At 47.6% G+C, this 20,534-nt stretch overlaps 1 protein-coding gene across 1 annotated transcript; it reads left to right on the top strand.

The window, feature by feature from the left end:
* Positions 1–18,151: 18,151 nt before the first annotated feature.
* LOC123107592 (putrescine hydroxycinnamoyltransferase 3-like) lies at positions 18,152–19,735 on the top strand. Its single transcript, XM_044529564.1, has one exon. The coding sequence runs from the start codon at positions 18,299–18,301 to the stop codon at positions 19,601–19,603; it is 1,305 nt and encodes a 434-aa protein (XP_044385499.1). The 5' UTR covers positions 18,152–18,298; the 3' UTR covers positions 19,604–19,735.
* The last annotated feature ends 799 nt before the right edge of the window (positions 19,736–20,534 follow it).

Raw genomic sequence — 20,534 nt, forward strand, 5'->3', positions numbered from 1 at the left:
CGGTCAAGCTGCAAAAAGTTCAGTGTTTAACGCTTGTAGCGACAAGTTCAGTTATAAAATGACTTGAATTGCTCATGATTTATTTAGGATGATATCAGTTCTGAGTATGTTGAATGGGTTGATGGGGTGTGGGATAGCAAAGCAAAGTCAGTCATTAAGTATCTTGCCATGAAGAACAAGAAACTGGAGACTAAGATTACAGAATATGAGGCTGAAATTAAAAGGAATGAGAAAGAAAAGAGGGAAATGGTTAAGATGCACAAGGAGATATTGCTCTATAGGGATAGGATTTTAGGATTCGGAGGTCTTCTATATCTTGGCATGCTTGCCATTATGATTGCTATCATAGTTAGCAAGTAGATTGTTCATAAAGTTATTGACATCATTGTAATTGACATAATGAAATGATGCTGAATTATTTGCTATTCAGTTTATGGGCAAAGTGTAACAGAGATTGCAGCATAAATAACATGGGGCCATCATGATTGGTAGACAGTGCACTTTTGGCATGTTCTATATTTGGCAGACAATGCACTTTTGGCATGTCCTGTATTTGACAGACAATGCACTTTTGGCATGTTCTATATTTGGTATGTGATGCACATGGGCACATCACCTAGCAACACTACTGATTTATGTAGAAGACTAGTTCATTGTCTTGTTGCAACATAGGAGCAGCATCTAGCAGCTTCCATGCAACACTGAAGCAAAGCAACAATACATATTCAATATTCAGAAATTTAACTGAACTTGGCACTTTGGGTGAGCAGTAGATATTCAGTTCTTCAGCCACAAAGAACCCGATCAAACCGTACCGATTGCACCGATTGCATAACTTATATGCTTACATATAAAAGCATACCTAACCAATATCAAACCCAAAATAATGTTAACTTATATGCTGAAACATACAACAACAGACCTAACTTAAGATAATCAGCAGCTTCCTCCTCCTTCAGCAACTGTGCCCATCTTCACTTCTTCAGAAATTTGAGGCGGCGTGAGTGGCGCACCACACACGGAGAAGCCTTCTTCTTGACCACCTTTCTGTTGGACAGCTGCGCCACCTGATCCTGAGCCACCTCCTCTTCTTCCACCTTCACTATGTCAGGGAGGAGGGGAAGGAGCTCGACGTCGATGGGCATTGTCTTGCCATCCTCGACGGCGACCGGCGCTACCATTTGCACAGCGTCCTCCTCGCCCTCCTCATGGTCATCAGGGATGACCAGTACCTCCTCCACGTCGTCCTCCATGACGTCAGAGCCCAACGGCAGCACTGGCTTCGACACATGGCGGACCTGGTAGTCCGGGCTGACGGGCGCAGGGACAACGAGCTCGACGTCGACGCGGTCTGCACTCGACACGATGCGTGCTGAATCTGGCCGCAGCATCATGGTGGTGGAGCGTTACATCCACCACCTTGCGCGCTGAACAGGGGAGTCGCTCAGCGTGGCTCTCGCATTGCCCACACGAGTAGGACAGCCGGCGGGACGCTGCGGCCGTAGGGGAAGGCGTGCTTCCTCTCGGCGTCGGTGAGGACTTTGACGAGGCCACGCGCGTGGTTGACCAACATCTCCGTGCTGGGGAACCAGCCACACACCTCCATCAACTGCACGTGCCACCCCTCGTCATCGCCGGTGAGGTCCATCATCGCTCTCTGCCAGCCAAGGCTTCTCTCCATGGAGGCGGCTGCAGTGGTCGCCGCCGAGGGTATTCTTGATCTACTATAGGTGGGGATAAGAGGGGAGTTCGAACCGGCGCCCGTGGGAGGTGGGTGAGTGTGTGGTGGGGAGGAGAGTGGTACAGTTACTTATTTAATGGCATTTAGGACGTGGGCAGGGGAAATGTACAATAATATTCTTTCTACCTCCCGCCCCGGTCATTACACAGTAAAGAATTTTTTTGATTTTTTGTTTACAGGGAAACATCTTACTTTATTTAAACAAAGACTGGGATCTCGTCTGCTAATACACTAAGGATACAATCAGGGGGCCAAAGCCTCCAAACCAAAGAAACACAAGCGCCTACAGCTACCTTAGCCAAAGTATGAGCCGGCCGATTAACACAGTAAATAATTGAAGCAAGTGTTCTACTCTTGTTCCTTCTCCACTTTTCTGCACCTGATAGAAGACAAGCTAAGTTAATGAATGATACAAACTTTAATAATCCACAATGCATACAAACACTTACTTCTAATTTAGTTTGCATTTCTTGCTACGTCTAGTGTGTCCTACCAATTTGCAAGCGCCGCACCGGGTTTTCAACTCATCAAAAGAGAGTGGTCTACCATTTTTCGAGACAGGGCGGCTCTCATCTGCCTTTGTTGCACCTTTGCTTGACACTTTCATAGGATCTTTAACCTCAATCATGTTGCCTTCACCATCGTCCACATATTCAACTGCACACTTACTGATGTCATTTGTTTGCTTCAACAAATTTTCCTGTAGCAGATCATACTCATGACTCTTAGCTATCACAGCCTTCAAACTCTCCTGTAACTGATCCCACAAAGCAGGGTGTTTGCATGCCGCATGCATAGCTTCAGACGCTAACACACTGACCTGGCTATATTTCATTCTTTCCCCGGCCCCAGTCCAACCAAATCCCAACAGATCGCTTGTGCGCCTCGCGGGCAGTCCCAACCTTGCTTCTTTCGTGAACCGAATAAGAACTAAACACTTTGGTATTTCAGATATGTTCAAGTGCTTCAGTACATGGAATATGTGCTTGCAAGGTAGACCCTTTCGAATCATTCTTCTGCAGCTGCACCTTATAGTTTCTGCGGAATTTACTGGTGTATACTCCACCCAAAATGGCGCTTCCGGTTATTCTTCCAGGCCACGATGTACTGCTGTGATCCGTCTCCCAGCTTAATTTCTACAATCTCCATGCCGTCAATTTTTCTAAGATCATCCTGCAACATATAGAAGTTTGCTGGAGTGAAGACGTGAGAAGCAGCTATCTCAAGTTCCCTCGAGCTAGTAACTGGCACCGGTAAACTCTGTGAGGCCGTGCAGTCATCTCGCGCCTCGTTTTCACGGATACGCACAACGGCGTTCTCATAGTGCAAAATCATATCCACCAGGGTCATTTCACCGTCTAGGTGGAGGTGAAGGCATGAGTTCAGGCTTTCACTCTGCTGGTTGCTTTTCATGCCAAGCCAAAACCCCTCTGTTACATATGTCGCGGCCCACAGTCTCCTCTTCTTATACATCCGCCTCAACCATGTTACAGTTTTTTCCGACTGCCATTTTTTGGAAAATGCGTGCCATCTCTCCTCAAACGTTGTCGTGGACGTGCTGTAGTACAGAAGAGTTCGGAACTCCTTCAAGGACTTGTGACTGAGGTGAATCTTCATATTTTTCTCTATGTGCCACGTACATATACGGTGCCACACGTCTGGCAAGACTTCGCGAATTGCCTTGATCATCGCAGCGTCGGTGTCTGTGATAACACTCTTAGGCATCTTTTGACACATGGACCTCAAAAAAGTCTGTAGAAGCCACACGTATGTCTCCTCGGTCTCGTCCGAAACTATGGCACAACCAAAAACAGTGGTCTTCCGGTGATTGTTAAGACCAACAAAAGGTATGAATGGCATACCATAGCGGTTCATCTTGTACGTGCTGTCAAATACAAGCACGTCGCCGAAGTCCTCATAGTCATGACGAGACTGGGAGTCGCACCAGAACATCCTATTCAAATGTCCTTCCTTATCTAGCCTGTACTCGAAAAAGAAGCTAGGATCCCTCTGTTTCCTACTGGCCATGATGCCTATGGCTGTGGCAGCATCACCTTTTGAAAGCAGCTTCCTCTTCTCCTTGGCGCAAAGGTTGTATATTTCACGCCTGGTAAAACCAACACCGCCGTACCATACATGTTTGCTGATGAAGCAATCCATCATGTCGTGAATTCTAATCCCTGCAGCTCCCATGGACATTATCTCATGCTTCTGGTACTCTTTGATTTTTCTGTGGGACCAAAGAAAAGGTACCTCGTCCGGTCCTGCCAACATATGGCTATGCTTGTCCTCAAAACTTTCAACATACCAAACCCCACGCTTTTGGTCAAGCTTGACGGTCAGGTGCGCTTCGCAAAAGCAGCGTGTCTCGGCTCTGAGCCTACGGCTGTGTCCTTCCTCGGTTAGCAACTTGCTGTCACGTTTCCCTTGTCTTGAACAAACAAACCGCCTATAACGCATATGACGTGACTCTGTTTTGCTATACCTGACCTTATTCTTTCTAATGCTGAAACCATTATCTCTAGCATAGCTGTTGTAGAAATCATACGCAGCATCGTGAGACGTAAAGGTCATTTCCATTATCTGCATGAACATATCCCTCTTATCATCTGCACTGGCAGTATCTTGGACATTCTTTGCACCATCATCTTGTGTCACCTACACAATCAAACCACAGCCACGAAAACAGATTTCTATGGTTTAACATTACTTACTTCCATAGAACATTGATTACACACATACCTCACTCATGATGACCGACGACTCAAACTCCCCACAACTAGGTGCATCTAATGATTCGTCGTTAAGGCATGTCTCCGCGTCGGATTCACCGTAATAGTCGTACGCATTATGACATTCGGAAATGAACTGAAAAATACAACACAAATACATAATTACTTATCATATAATATTCCAGAAGAAATTCAATTTGCATGCCAACAAAAATTTCACTTACGTACCTGACTAATGTAATCTTCATTCGAGAGCTCCGAGTTGTTTTCCTGATCATCATCAAGCTCATCGATCTATAAATTTTCAACACAAAGATTTAATGTTGTCGGATGCCACCAAAAAATTACAACATGACAATGCCACTCACATTAAGATCGTCCCATTCGTTCCCATTCTCTGACCGATCTTCACGATCTGAATTTTCATCATCTGACCAATCTTCTATCCAGTCTTTCATCAGTTCTCCAAACTCCATGTCTACCATGATATCAGTTAACTCCTCGTCCGCCATTTCCTACAACCAATATTATGTATCATCACATGTGCAAACATTATCAATGATGAAATATAAAACACATAGCACACGATCACGGATGTTATGTAAACAACCGCAACCAAGGCCGTTCAGATCTGCCAAACTTATTAAGGAAGATGGACACGACACCCGTCGTGATCACTTTCAATCGCGAGGAACTGCACGATCTCAAAACCTAGCTAGATCTGTGATTACCTCTGCCGCCGGATACCTAGGTTAGCCGCCACATGAAATAACGATACTGGTGGTGCGCACAGCCGACGGCAACCGACGCTACGTGAACCCAGATCACGAGGAGCAGCACTACCGGAACAAGATCCACGATCGCATGCGCCGCCGGGTAGCTAGGTTACCCGCTCCGCTAGGTTAACCACTGCCACTGGCGCGGCGCCAATTCGTTCGATGTCGCCGCGAGCGAGACTAGAGGGGGGACGCGGGATGCGGTACCTGTGCGCGATCGTTGGAGATTCACAACGTTGTCGCGTCCGCTGTCCGACGAGATCGCCGGCGACGAGATAGCCGCCGGTGGAGATCTACTACGTGACTTATGGAGCTGCATCAATACTCGCGAGATTGATGGACTGCTCGCGTGAATGATTGGATTCGGCAGGTCTTACGTGGACGTGGGGTCGTGTGATGTTTTTTTTCGGACCAAGGTACTGTACGTATACAGTCTGGGTTATACAGGGCTAGACAGGGCTTGGATCTGGGCTGCGGCGGGCCAGGAAAAAAACAAATTCACGGGGACAAAAATACCCCTCCGAAATTAGGTTAGGGGGGGAGCACTGGAGCAGGGCTCTTTGGGCGTATGACCAACCGAACAGTAGCAGATTTTTTTAAAAAAAGGAACAACAGCAGAATTAGGAATTGCACCATGATCAAACACAGTCCATGGCGTGGACCGAGAACTAAGAAATTTTAAGACGACTGGGAATCACCAAAATAGTGTTCAATATTACAGTGCCAAATGGATGCACCTGCCACATCTAATAACACGAGTCAATTTGTTATGGCTCGGCTGAACGCGCTCGCCGAAGGAAACAAGATAGAGTCACCGTCTGGCGTCTGCAGTTGCATCACTCGAATTTCCCTAGACTGTGACCATCGGTCCTCATTAACTTGTTCATGTTTGGATATCGTCAAGAAAATGTAGGAAGCCGTCTTCATCAAAAAGAAAAGAAAGGTAAGACTATATAGATTATGTGAGGCGAGGACCACTCCTTGGTCAATTTCTGCGCTAGCAGGGGAGCATTCGTCGATTTTGACGAGGCTGTTCTATATATAATTAAGTGGAGAAATTATTTCTTAGGCAGATACTGTAGTATATACAGGGTGACGTTTGTTCCAGAAGCGACGAAAATAGAATCTCTTAGCTCTAAATTAAAACAGACGACCAGACCTATTTTGCCGTCAGAACAAAAAGGCGACCAGACCTATTTTTTCGCAACGCTTATTCCTGCCGGCCCATGATCAGATTTCTTTTGTCAACCACTGAGGCTCGACTAACCGTGGCGTTCCTTCCTGGAAGGAGTACTCTCCTATACCCTAGTACTGTACATATGCGACGCCGCCATCTCTAGAATATTTTGCTCTGACCTTTGCATCTGATCTGGATTCTGGAGACCAGCAAAGAAAAGTGGCGTGGTAGGAGTAGGTGGCAGGCAAACATCGGCCTGCCGAAACCGATGATGTTTGCCTAGTAGGAGCCGTGGGAATCGTATATTCAGCTGCGGCAAACAACCTGCTAGCGTATCGGTGTCAGTCAAACTGGTGGATTCGGAGAATGGAAACAAGCTGCCGTCCTGCATGCCAAACAGCTAGTAGAATCTTCCAGGAACGAGTCAAGTTTATTTATTCCTTGTAGCCCAACATGCGTGACACTGACATCATGCATGCATATCATTATCCGGTTAAATACAAGCATGATGGATCAATGCAAAAGAGAACACAAAGGGGAAAGGCACGTTAAACTAACACATTGCCTTCATTTAAAAAAAATTGCTTTCGGCTGCACAAATTCAACTTGCACCCAACTCTTCAGCAACTGATGATATATCCTCACGGGCAGGCTCGTCTGCGCTGCGTTTGATGATTATGACGCACTGACTGATGGGCAGATGATGTGCATCAAGATCACTGACCTCTATCCTCGTCGAAGCCCATTATGACGCACTGACTGATGGCAAATGATGTTCATGAAGATCACTGGTCTCTATCCTCGTCAAAACCCATAAACTGATGCATCGTATGTGTATGCGGGCATGCCTTTATGACCACCATCGAATATATATTCTCCATCAAAGGATAGACGTTGGCCGTCTAAGCAAAGCCATGCTTTATCTAATATGTTTGCGGACATCTCTTTACAACCATGATTTAGAATCTTCCATCTGTTTTAGAAAACCGGCCGCCTCTACCAAAACCATGTTTATCTAACAGCATGACTAATTCACATCTAGATGTTTTTTAGTGATCTCACATCTAAATGTCCAGCCGTCCGATCTGTTTGCTTTGTTTTTTTTTTGCCAGATGTTTGCTTTGTTTTGATCGAGTGTTTGCCGCATCGTTATCGATCCTCGTATCGTCTTCTCGGGCCGGGAGGCCTACAGCGGAGAGGAATTGTTTTTTCGTTTTTTTTGTTGGGCCAGTGTCTCCTTTGTTTGATATGGGCTTTTTTGGAATATACGAAGTCTAGCCCAAGAGTACATTAGATCGATACGTTAGCCACCACCGAGTCGTCACTCTCCTTTCGCCTGTTCCGCTCCCCGTGTTCTCCCGTTCCCTCCATTGTTCTTCCATTTTTCTGTTTGTATTTGTTTCAAAATCTGAAGAAAAAGACGACCTGACCTGTCTGTGTGCTTTGGATATTTTTGTTATGTCTCTGTGTTCTTTTTTTTCTTTTCTTTTTCTATACTATAAATTTTTTGTGAGTGTTTCGCCACTAGTTTTTTGTAAGTGTTTCGCCACTATTTGTTTCGAAATCTGAAGAAGAAGACGACCTGACTTGTCTGTGTGCTTTGGATATTTTTGTTATGTCACTATGTTCTTTTATTCTTTTTTTTCTATACTATAATTTTTTTGTAAGTGTTTCGCCACTAGTTTTTCCACCATCATTTCGCCACTAGTTTTTTGCAGTTGGGTATTTTGGTGCAACTATCTAGGTGTAAATTATCGACTCGCGACTATTTAGGTGTCAATTGTCGAGGGTCTCCAATTGCATGCCGCTAATCGACTCGCAGTTGATAACCAGTTGCAACCCACTCATCGACTCACAGTTGATAACCAGTTACAACCCGCTCATCGACTCACAGTTGATAACCAGTTGCAACCCGCTCATCGACTCGCAACTAAGGATCTCTCTCTCTCTCTCTCTCTCTCTCTCTCTGTGTGTGTGTGTGTGTGTGTGTGTGTGTATGTGTGTAGAGGGTCGCTAGTTGCATGTCGATAACCGACTCACAACTAGGGGTGTGTGTGTGTCTTTTTGTCAAGGGTCCCCGGTTGCATGTCGACCATCAACTCGCAACTAGGAGGTGTGTGTTTGTTTGAGAACCCCCAGTTGCATGTCGACCATCAACTCGCAACTAGGAGGTGTGTGTTTGTTTGAGAACCCCAGTTGCAAGTTGACCATCAACTCGCAACTAGGGGTGTGTGTGGGTGCGTCTTTTTGTCAAGGGGTCTCCAGTTGGAAGTTGACCATCAAATCGCAACTAGGGTGTGTGTGTGTGTGTCTCTTTTTGTCAAGGGCCCCCCAATTGCATGTCAAGCATCGACTCGCAACAAGGGGGTGTGTGTTTTGTTGAGGACACCCAGTTGCAAGTTGCTCATCGACTCGCAACTAGGTGTGTGTGTGTGTGTGTGTGTTTATTCGTGGCCCCCAGTTGCAAGTTGACCATCAACTCGCAACTAAGGGATGTGTGTGTGTGTGTGTGTTTATTCGTGGCCCATAATTGTAAGTTTACCATCAACTCGCAACTAGGGTGTGTGTGTGTGTGTGTGTCTCAAGGGTCCGCAACTACATGTCGATAACCAACTCGCAACTAGGGGGGTGTCTTTTTGTCAAGGGGTCCCCAGTTGCAAGTTGACCATCAACTCGCAACTAGTGTGTGTGTGTGTGTGTGTGTGTGTGTGTGTCTTTTTATCACGGGGTCTCCAGTTGCATGTCAAGCATCGACTCGCAACTAGGGGGTGTGTGTTTGTTGAGGACCCCTAGTTGCAAGTTGACCATCAACTCGCAACTAGGGTGTGTGTGCCGAGGGTCCCCTCGCAACTAGAGGGGTGTGTGTTTGTTGAGGACCCCCAGTTGCAACCCGCTCATCGACTCGCAACTAAGGATGTGTGTGTGTATGTGTGTGTGTAGAGGGTCACTAGTTGCATGTCGATAACCGACTCACAACTAAGGGTGTGTGTGTCTTTTTTTCAAGGGTCCCCGGTTGCATGTCGGCCATCAACTCGCAACTAGGAGGTGTGTTTTTGTTTGAGAACCCCTAGTTTCATGTCGACCATCAACTCACAACTAGAAGGTGTGTGTTTGTTTGAGAACCCTAGTTGCAAGTTGGCCATCAACTCGCGAGTTGACCATCAACTCGCAACTAGGGGTGTGTGTGTGTGCGCATCTTTTTGTCAAGGGGTTCCCAGTTGCAAGTTGACCATCAACTCGCAACTAGGGTGTGTGTGTGTGCCTCTTTTTGTCAAGGGGTCCCCAATTGCATGTCAAGCATCGACTCGCAACTAGGGGGTGTGTGTGTTCTGTTGAAGACACCCAGTTGCAAGTTGCCCATCGACTCGCAACTAGATGTGTGTGTGTGTATGTGTGTGTGTGTGTGTGTTTATTCGTGGCCCCCAGTTGCAAGTTGACCATCAACTCACAACTAGGGGATGTGTGTGTGTGTGTGTTTTTATTTGTGGCCCACAATTACAAGTTTACCATCAACTCGCAAGTAGGATGTGTGTGTGTGTCTCTCTCTCTGTGTGTGTGTGTGTGTGTGTGTGTGTGTGTGTCTCAAGGGTCCGCAACTACATGTCGATAACCAACTGGCAACTAGGGTGTGTGTGTGTGTGTGTCTTTTTGTCAAGGGGTCCCCAGTTGCAAGTTGACCATCAACTCGCAACTAGGGTGTGTGTGTGTGTGTATCTTTTTGTCACGGGGTCTCAAGTTGCATGTCAAGCATCGACTCGCAATTAGGGGGGGGTGTGTTTGTTGAGGACCTCTAGTTGCAAGTTGACCATCGACTCGCACCTAGGGTGTTTGTGTGCCGAGGGTCCCCTCGCAACTAGACGGGTGTGTGTTTGTTGAGGACCCCCAGTTGCAAGTTGCTTATCGACTCGCAACTAAGGATGTGTGTGTGTGTGTTTGTGTGTGTGTGTGTAGAGGCTCACTAGTTGTATGTCAATAACCGACTCACAACTAGGGGTGTGTGTGTGTGTCTTTTTGTCAAGGGTCCCCGGTTGCATGTCGACCATCAACTCGCAACTAGGAGGTGTGTGTTTGTTTGAGAACCCCCAGTTGCAAGTTGACCATCAACTCGCAATTATGGTGTGTGTATGTCTCTTTTTGTCAAGGGGTCCCCAGTTGCATGTCAAGCATCGACTCGCAACTAGGGGGGTGTGTGTTTTTTGAGGACACCAGCTGCAAGTTGCTCATCGACTCGCAACTAGGTGTGTGTGTGTGTGTGTGTGTTTATTCGTGGCCTCCAGTTTCAAGCTCACCATCCACTCGCAACTAGGGGATGTGTGTGTATGTGTGTGTGTGTGTATTTTTATTCGTGGCCCACAATTGCAAGTTTACCATCAACTCGCAACTAGGGTGTGTGTGTGTGTATGTGTGTCTATGTGTGTGTGTGTGTCTCAAGGGTCCGCAACTGCATGTCGATAACCAACTCGCAACTAGGGGGGTGCGTGTGTGCGTGTTTTGTTGTGGCCCCCAGTTGCAACCCGCTCATCGACTCGCAACTAAGGATGTGTGTGTGTGTGTGTGTGTGTGTTTGTGTGTGTGTGTAGAGGGTCACTAGTTGCATGTCGATAACCGACTCACAACTAGGGGTGAGTGTGTGTGTGTGTGTCTTTTTGTCAAGGGTCCCCAGTTGCATGTCGACCATCAACTCGCAACTAGGATGTGTGTGTTTGTTGAGAAACCCCAGTTGCAAGTTGACCATCAACTCGCAACTAGGGTGTGTGTGTGACTCTTTTTGTCAAGGGGTCCCCAGTTGCAAGTTGACCATCAACTTCGCACAGTTGCAAGTTGACCATCAACTCGCAACTAGGGTGTGTGTGTGACTCTTTTTGTCAAGGGGTCCCCAGTTGCAAGTTGACCATCAACTTCGCAACTAGGGTGTGTGTGTCTCTCTCTTTTTGTCAAGGGGTCCCCAGTTGCATGTCAAGCATCGATTCGCAACTAGGGGTGTGTGTTTTGTTGAGGACACCCAGTGGCAAGTTGCACATCGACTCGCAACTAGGGGTGTGTGTGTGTGTGTGTGTGTGTGTGTGTGTGTGTTTATGTGTTTATTCATGGCCCCTAGTTGATCAACTCGCAACTAGGGGATGTGTGTGTGTGTGTGTTTATTCGTGGCCCACAATTGCAAGTTTACCATCAACTCGCAACTAGGGTGTATGTGTGTGTGTGTCTCAAGGGTCCGCAACTACATGTCGATAACCAACTCGCAACTAGGGGGTGTGTGTCTTTTTGTCAAGGGTCCCTAGTTGCAAGTTAATCATCAACTCGCAACTAGGGTGTGTGTATGTGTGTGTGTCTTTTTGTCACGGGGTCTTCAGTTGCATGTCAAGCATCGACTCGCAACTAGAGTGTGTGTGTGTGTGTGCGTGTGTGCCGTGGGTCCCCAATTTGCATGTCGATAACCGACTTGCAACTAGAGGTGTGTGCGTGTGTGTGTCTTTTTGTCAAGGGTTCCCCGGTTGCAATGTCAAGCATCGACTCGCAACTAGGTGTGTGCGTGTGTGTGTGTGTGTGCGCGTGCGTATGTGTGTGTGTGTTTGTTCATGGCCCCCGGTTGCAAGTTGACCATCCACTCGCAACTAGGGTGTGTGTGTGTGTGTGTGTGTGTTTATTCGTGGCCCACAATTGCAAGTTTACCATCAACTCGCAACTAGGGTGTGTGTGTGTGTGTGTCTCAAGGGTCCGCAACTACATGTCGATAACCAACTCGCAACTAGGGGGGTGTGTGTCTTTTTGTCAAGGGTCCCTAGTTGCAAGTTAATCATCAACTCGCAACTAGGGTGTGTGTATGTGTGTGTGTCTTTTTGTCATGGGGTCTTCAGTTGCATGTCAAGCATCGACTCGCAACTAGAGTGTGTGTGTGTGTGCGTGTGTGCCGAGGGTCCCCAATTTGCATGTCGATAACCAACTTGCAACTAGAGGTGTGTGTGTGTGTGTCTTTTTGTCAAGGGTTCCCCGGTTGCATGTCAAGCATCAACTCGCAACTAGGTGTGTGTGTATGTGTGTGTGTGTGTGCGTGCGTGTGTGTGTGTGTGTGTGTTTGTTCATGGCCCCCGGTTGCAAGTTGACCATCCACTCGCAACTAGGGTGTGTGTGTGTGTGTTTATTCGTGGCCCACAATTGCAAGTTTACCATCAACTCGCAATTAGGGTGTGTGTGTGTGTCTATGTGTGTGTGTGTGTGTGTGTGTGTCTCAAGGGTCCGCAATGCATGTCGATAACCAACTCGCAACTAGGGGGGTGCGTGTGTGTGTTTTATTTTGGCCCCCAGTTGCAACCCGCTCGATAATCTTTTTGTCATGGGTCATTATTTTTTTATAGATCCCAATTCCATTTTTGATAGATCTTTTGTTCATTTTTGATGGAATAAAAATTTACAAGATACTTTTCCATAAGAGAAAAAAAGGATTTCTACTTTGTTTTTAATATAAATGGAATTTTTTTAGCCCCTAGTTTTTACTGTGATCAATATTGTATAGTCATTATTTTTTACACAAACAACCTAACTCTATTTTTCTAGGAGCATACAGGCCACTTTGGTTCAGCTCATTTCAACTCAGCCCCGCGATTTGAACTGTAGAACCCGTCGGCTTGCTGGTAAATTTTGTGTAGGTAAGGTTGGGAACTAGGGGGGTTGGGCAGTAGGGGGATGAGGATTTTTTGATTCATTGAGCTTGAGCCAGGAATTTTTTGATAAAGACTGAATCTGTTAGAGAATTTGTTCAGTAAGATTGAATTTGTTAGATTTATACCAGCTGAACATCATGTTTGTGATACTAAATAATGGGAGGAATATATATGAATAATTGAAGTTTTTCTCCCTCTGTTTGTTCTCACTTACTGCATACTGTATCTAACTGTACACACACTGTATGTAAAAGATTCAGAAAACTGAATTATTGGTTCAGTCAATTTATCTAGATCTCTCAATCTCTACTACAGCTACCACTTCTGAGATCTAGCTAAAAAATCTGCCACACACTGGATCTAGATATGAGTTTTTTTGTCTCTCTTTATTTTTGCCACAACACAACTGATTCAGGCTCTGATCTAGATGCTGTTCACTATCAATTTTTTGTCACAGACCAACCACCAATTTTTTTGTTCCGTCAAGAAAGAAACAAGCAAAAGCATGCTGATTTTCGGATGGGGTTCAGAAGAAGCATATCACACAGAAGGATCTTGAAAGGAAGATTAAGAAAACCCACCTTGGTTGATGAGATTTGTGATGGCGGTCGGTGGTGTGGGTGCGTCCAGCTCCGGATTGTCGGAAGGCCTTCTTCTCCCTGTGTGCCCTTTTCTCGGCGGGTCTTCCGGTGGTTCTGTTGGATGTGTGTGTGTGTGTGTGTGTGTGTTTTCGGTTGCTTCTCTTCTCTTGTTTTCCCCGTGTACTCTGATTCATTTGAACCTATCTTGTATGGAGCCGCGAGGCTTCTAGGCAAATTCGATTGAATATATTCAGGTGGAGGGCTTTGCCCTCCCCCGGTGACCATTCAAAAAAAAAACCCACCTTGGTAAGAGGCACCACTGCCCCGCATTTTTCTCTCCTGCAAGTTTCTCTGTTCCTTTGTCCCAGATCTTCAATTTCTTGTGTGTGTGTGTGTGTGTGTTCTTTGTGGTGGTGACAGGGGCAAGATCATCATCACCTGACAAAAAGAATGCCCCACTTTTTTTGCCATTTTTTCTATCAAGCTTGTTTACAAGCAAAGTGCCCAGAATTTCTTTTTTGAGACAAGAAGTGCCCAGACCTGGAGTCGCACAAGGCCTGGTCCCAAGAATTATTGTTTTAGAACAAACAACAAGCCCACAAACAAAAGGCCTGGGCCAGGAAACTTGCCGAGATTGTGGGTGGGTGGAGGAGGAGGACGGCCCAGTCTTGGAAGCGTCAAACTAAACAGGACGAGCAACAACGGGTGACAAACAATCGAACAACGAAACAACACAGGAGGGCTACAAATAGGGTGAGGTCATCTTAGATGTGACATAATTATGTCACATCTAGATGTGTCCTAGAAAGACCCTTTATCTAATGCCAAAATTCTAGTGATTAGTGTCAACGTCAGTGCCCATTGCCTACTGCAAAAGAACTCATCGAGTATTTTGTTCTAAGGGCATCTCCAACGTTGACTCGCAAATCGGACATCGCATCCATCTGCGGACCGGGACCAGTCAACGGACATTGATGCGGGAGCCAGCCCTCCAAAGCTAGCCGCTTATATCCTCTCCTTTAAAAAAAAGGTCACTTGATGACCCTTAACCGATCCCTTGGAATTGAGAACATGCTCTTCCGCACGCTCCGCGTCTACATGGACCATCTGCACCATCGCCATCTTATATGTGTAGTCCACCTTGTCAATCGAGCCATCGGACGACCCAACAAAGTGCTCGTATATGTACTCCATATCCGAATCCATTGCCTCAAAGAAGAAGGGACAGAAAAAATTAGCACAGACATTTCACCGAACAGTTGTCGGTCATGGTGAGTATAATAGGGGTGGATGGTACATGTGCGGCGGTCGGAGGAGAGGTATGGAATGGCGGTGGAGGAGAAGTGGCCTAGACCCCGGGTGTAGCGCCGGAGGAGACGGAGTCGTTGAGTTCCAGTAAGGGTGTGGCGGGGCGGCCGAGGTGGTGGAGCGGCGGCGTAGGCAACAGAGAAAATAGATGCAAAGGAAGATGGGAGGATGGACGCGTGCGAGGTCCAAGAGGGGCTTTGGATGTCGGGGGTGTCAGAGTCCTATTGTTGGGGAACACAGTAATTTCAAAAAAAATCCTACGCACACACAAGATGTATCATGGTGATGCATAGCAACGAGAGGGGAAGAGTTTTGTCCATGTACCCTCGTAGACCGTAAGCGGAAGCGTTATGACAACGCGGTTGATTTAGTCGTACGTCTTCACGATCCAACCGATCCTAGTACCGAAAGTACGACACCTCCGTGATCTGCACACATTCGGCTCGGTGACGTTCTACGAACTCTCGATCCAGCTGAGTGTCGAGAGAGAGCTTCGTCAGCACGACGGCGTGATGACGGTGATGATGAAGCTACCGGCGCAGGGCTTCGCCTAAACACTACAACGATATGGCCGAGGTGGATTATGGTGGAGGGGGGCACGGCACACGGCTAAGGTATCAATGATCAACTTGTGTGTTCTAGGGTGCCCCCTGCTCCCATATATAAACGAGCAAGGGGGAAGGCCGGCCGGCCCTTGGGGCGCTCCAGGAGAGGAGTCCTCCTCCTAGTCCTGACTCCCCTTTCATAGTCCTACAAGGAGGAGGAAGGGGGGAGGAAGGAGAGGGAGAGAAGAGAAGGAAAGGGGGGCGCCACCCCCTCTTCCCTAGTCCAATTCGGACTAGAGGGGAGGGGGCGTGACCCTGCCTTGGCCGGCCCTCTCTCTCCACTTAAGGCCCACGTGGCCCATTAGTTCCCCTGGGGGTTCCGATAACCCCCCGGCACTCCGATAATTATCCGGTGTCCAAATATAGTCATCCAATATATCAATCTTTATGTCTCGACCATTTCAAGACTCCTCGTCATGTCCGTGATCATATCAGGGACTTCGAACTATCTTCGGTACATCAAAACACATAAACTCATAATACCGATCGTCACCGAACATTAAGCGTGCGGACCCTACGGGTTCGAGAACTATGTAAACATGACCGAGACACGTCTCCGGTCAATAACCAATAGCGGAACCTGGATGTTCGTATTGGCTCCCACATATTCTAGGAAGATCTTTATCGGTCAAACCGCATAACGATATACGTTGTTCCCTTTGTCATCGGTATGTTACTTGCCCTAGATTCGATCATCGGTATCTTAATACCTAGTTCAATCTCATTACCGGCAAGTCTCTCTACTCGTTCCGTAATGCATCATCCCGGAACTAACTCATTAGTCACATTGCTTGCAAGGCTTATAGTGATGTGCATTACCGAGAGGGCCCAGAGATACCTCTCCGATATTTGGAGTGACAAATCCTAATCTCGATCTATGCCAACTCAACAAACACGATCGGAGACACCTGTAGAGCATCTTTATAGTCACCCAGTTACGTTGTGATGTTTGATAGCACACTAAGTTATGAAGAAAGCAATTGCAACAAACTAAACGATCATCGTGCTAAGCTAACGAATGGGTCAAGTCAATCATACCATTCTCTAATGATGTGATCCCGTTCATCAAATGACAACTCTTGTCCATGGCTAGGAAACTTAACCATCTTTGATTAACGAGCTAGGCAAGTAGAGGCATACTAGTGACACTCAGTTTGTCTATGTATTCACACATGTACTAAGTTTTCGGTTAATACAATTCTAGCATGAATAATAAACATTTATCATGATATAAGGAAATAAATAATAACTTTATTATTGCCTCTAGGGCATATTTCCTTCACTTATGTGGTTGTTGTCCGGATTCCTGCAAAGCCCCCCAAGTTTGTTTCGATTTTGTGGGAAAAAGTGTGTCCGGACCGGTCGGCGCATCGATCCAGGCCCGCGTTGGATGGCTAGACACGTCTGTGTCGTGCCGTCTAGACGGTTGTGGGCAGTTTTGAGGGCCCGCTTTGGAGATGCTCTAGTGCTGACGCACAAACCAGACACCACATCCATCTGCTGACGGGGAGACCAGTCCGCGGACACGGATGCAGCAGCCGGCCATCCAGTCGGCAACTATATGTCCACCAGAAAAGGCAATTTGAAATTCAAATACATGGGTTCCATAGCGCACACCGGATCACATCCTCGGCCGATCGCAACCAAGAAGAGGCAAGTATGCTTAGTATTTACATGCCCGATCACAAAAGAATATCAACCCGGCGTTCTTCTCTTCGATCATGGCCCTCTTCTCTTCAAGCCTGAGCTTCTTCTCGGTCGCCTTCATCGACAAGTCAAACCTCTCCGCCACCTTCAAGTTTGAGCTTGATGCTCGGATCCTCTACCATCTTCTTCTCCAGCAAGGTCTCCTCCGGATCCATGCACTGGCGGCGGGAGGGAATAAGAGAGAGGGGGGAAGGGTGGGAATTTGGTGGAGAGCGGCGAGATGGAAGAAAAGAGTGAGAGATTTTGCCACAAGGGTGTCGGAGTCTTACGTGGCTCATGTTCGGATTCCAGCAAAGTCCCCTCCCCCCTCCCCTGTTTGGTTCGACTTTGCGGGAAAATTATGGCCCGGACTACTTCGAGGACCTATGGGGGCTGGTGTTGGATGACTTGCGGTGTTCGGACAGTTGCGCCCCGACGGATATGAGTAGTTTGAGGGTCAGCATTGGAGGGGCCCTAAATAAGCAAACTCACTAACTCAAACATCCATATGGGGCTAGCCAGTATTTTCTTGTGGACATACCATGAGGTGAAACAATAAATAACATGAGTTGTATTATTGCCTATACTGGACTTCATATTGGTCTGTTTTGTAAAGCACGCAAAGGACTGAAACAGAAGTACGGTTTAGACTTGTGACATTTGCACGTTCTAGGTAACAGCCCGTTCACTAGTCAAACACATGCATGGTTTAGAGGCGGGCCGGGTCCAAGTCTTAAGTCTCAACTACACTAATTAACAAGGGGTTTACTAGACTCAAGTAGTTTCATTTCACCTACCGGCTACCGTTTCCCGCGAGACTTCCAATGCCGTCCTATAAATAGCAGCAGGACAAGCACCAAATCATACAACACAAGAGTACAAGACCGCAAAGCCTTCACGTACAACCTCGATCTCTTGTTGCCAACTTTTGATCTTTCTCGCCGACGGATCAAACTTGATTAGCCACAGAGAAACCACTTCTCCGGTCTAAGCTCAGTGCACAGCAACCAGTTAGTAATAGCTATATTCGGCAATGGAGGTCAAGGTCTTGAGCTCCAAGCTCGTCAAGCCTGCCTACAGTGCAGGCCAAGCGCCGATGCCGGCCACCGAGTACATTCCACTGTCCATCTTCGACAGGGTGACGTTCGAGATGCAGATGGCCATCATCTACGCCTTCGCGCCGCCCGCGCCCACCACCGCCTCCATCGAGAAGGGCCTTGCCACGGTCCTCGCCCAGTACCGCGCCTTTGCCGGGCAGCTCGGCGAGTCCCCCGACGGCACGCCGTCCGTCATCCTCAACGACCGTGGGGCGCGCCTGGTTGAGGCGACCGTGGACGCCGACCTCGTCGACATGGCGCCCTCGAAGCCCACGCCTGAGCTGCTCAAGCTGCATCCTGACCTGGAGGCGGAGCACCAGGAGGTCGTGCTGCTGCAGCTGACACGGTTCCGGTGTGGCTCGCTCGCTGTAGGGTTCACGTCCAACCACGTCGTCGCCGACGGCCACGCCACCAGCAACTTTCTCGTGGCCTGGGGGCGCGCCACCAGGGGGCTCCCCATGGGTCTCCCGCCAGTGCACCACCACGCGGAGCTATTCAAGCCACGCTCGTCGCCTCGCGTGGAGCACGACCACCGCAACGGGGAGTACTATATGCCGTCGCCCACCGACGTGGTCGGTCACCACGGCGATGCCGCCGACAACATCGTCATCCACAAGGCGCACTTCACCAAGGACTTCGTCGCCGGTCTGCGCGCCAAGGCGTCAGAGGGGCGCGGCCGGCCGTTCAGCCGGTTCGAAACCATCCTCGCCCACCTGTGGCGCACCATGACGCGCGCGCGCGACCTGAGCCCCGAAGAGACCTCCAAGATCCGGCTGTCCGTGGACGGGCGGCACCGGCTCGGCCAGCCGGCGGAGCACTTCGGCAACATGGTGCTCTGGGCGTTCCCGCGCTCCACGGTGGGTGACCTCCTGAACCGGCCGCTGAAGCACGCTGCACAGGTGATCCACGACGAGGTGGCGAGGGTGGACGGCGCCTACTTCCAATCTTTCGTCGACTTCGCCACCTCCGGCGCCGCCGAGAAGGATGGGCTCGCGCGGAGCGCCGTGTGCAAGGACGCGCACTGCCCGGACGTGGAGGTGGACAGCTGGCTGACGTTCCCGTTCTACGAGCTGGACTTTGGCACGGGGAGCCCGAGATACTTCATGCCGGCCTACTTCCCCACGGAGGGGATGCTTTTCCTCGCGCCGTCCAACTTCGGCGACGGCAGCGTCGATGCCTTCGTACCCTTATTCCAAGAGAACCTCGAAGTGTTCAAAGAATGTTGCTACTCCCTGGAGTAGGTGGCCTAACTGTGAATTAGTCGAAGAAACAGGGAGTGAGGCACATACATTAGTTCATTTATTGAGAGTGTGAGCATAAAAAACAATGTGTTCTCTTTTTTCTTTTTGAGGATTGTAGTGCTACAGTATGTACACAGATGTTTCCATGTACAATTGACATGATTCTTTGGATCAAACAAATTCGATTATACACCAATATACCGTATCTTAGCTACTGTTTGATCCGACTTGAACACTAAACTACAAAATCACTGAATTAATAATTACATAATTATCCTAAAACGGTTTAAGATGGGCCGGCTTAAAAAAATGGAAGTGTATTTTGTTTTTTGAGGGAAACTGCGGGACTCTGTTACATATTTTTTAGGGATATTTTATTAATTATTAAATGATACAAGCAAGGGTTTTATAAAAGCGCAAAAAAGTGCACAACGAAAATAAAGACTACATAAAAGTTAGCAAAAAGAAACTAATTAAGAAACTAGTCCCTCCATCCCATAATAGTGTCACAAAACGTCCTACATTATGGGATGAAGGGAGTAATTAACAAAGATACATCAACAGTAAGAACAACACCATGGCAGCGCCCGGGAAGATCTCGGTTCCACTGAGCCCAATCTTGAAGGATACAATTATCTGAAAGAGTTGCTCCATGCCTCAAAAACTTTGTGACTACGTAGAATGTCGAGATGTACGCGTGAAACATTTTGTCAGAATGTTGTGACATTTTAAAATACGTTTAAAACACATTTTAAAAACCAGGAGCATATGCTCCTAGGTGCTAAAAAGCCCCTCTCGTCCACTAGACACATTATATAGATTTGCTCCCGAGGGGAATTGCCAGCTGTGCAGGTTAACATTAAGCACTAAATCTTGTAGGAAAAGATTCAAAGTTTGGAAATCCTCATAAGCCTTTTTAGAGAGAGGTAGG

Source organism: Triticum aestivum, chromosome 5A (assembly GCF_018294505.1).
Source record: "Triticum aestivum cultivar Chinese Spring chromosome 5A, IWGSC CS RefSeq v2.1, whole genome shotgun sequence".
Lineage (NCBI taxonomy): Eukaryota > Viridiplantae > Streptophyta > Magnoliopsida > Poales > Poaceae > Triticum > Triticum aestivum.

Excerpts from the sequence above, each read along its gene's own strand:
- LOC123107592 (XM_044529564.1), top strand. The coding sequence starts at position 18,299 with ATGGAGGTCAAGGTCTTGAGCTCCAAGCTCGTCAAGCCTGCCTACAGT.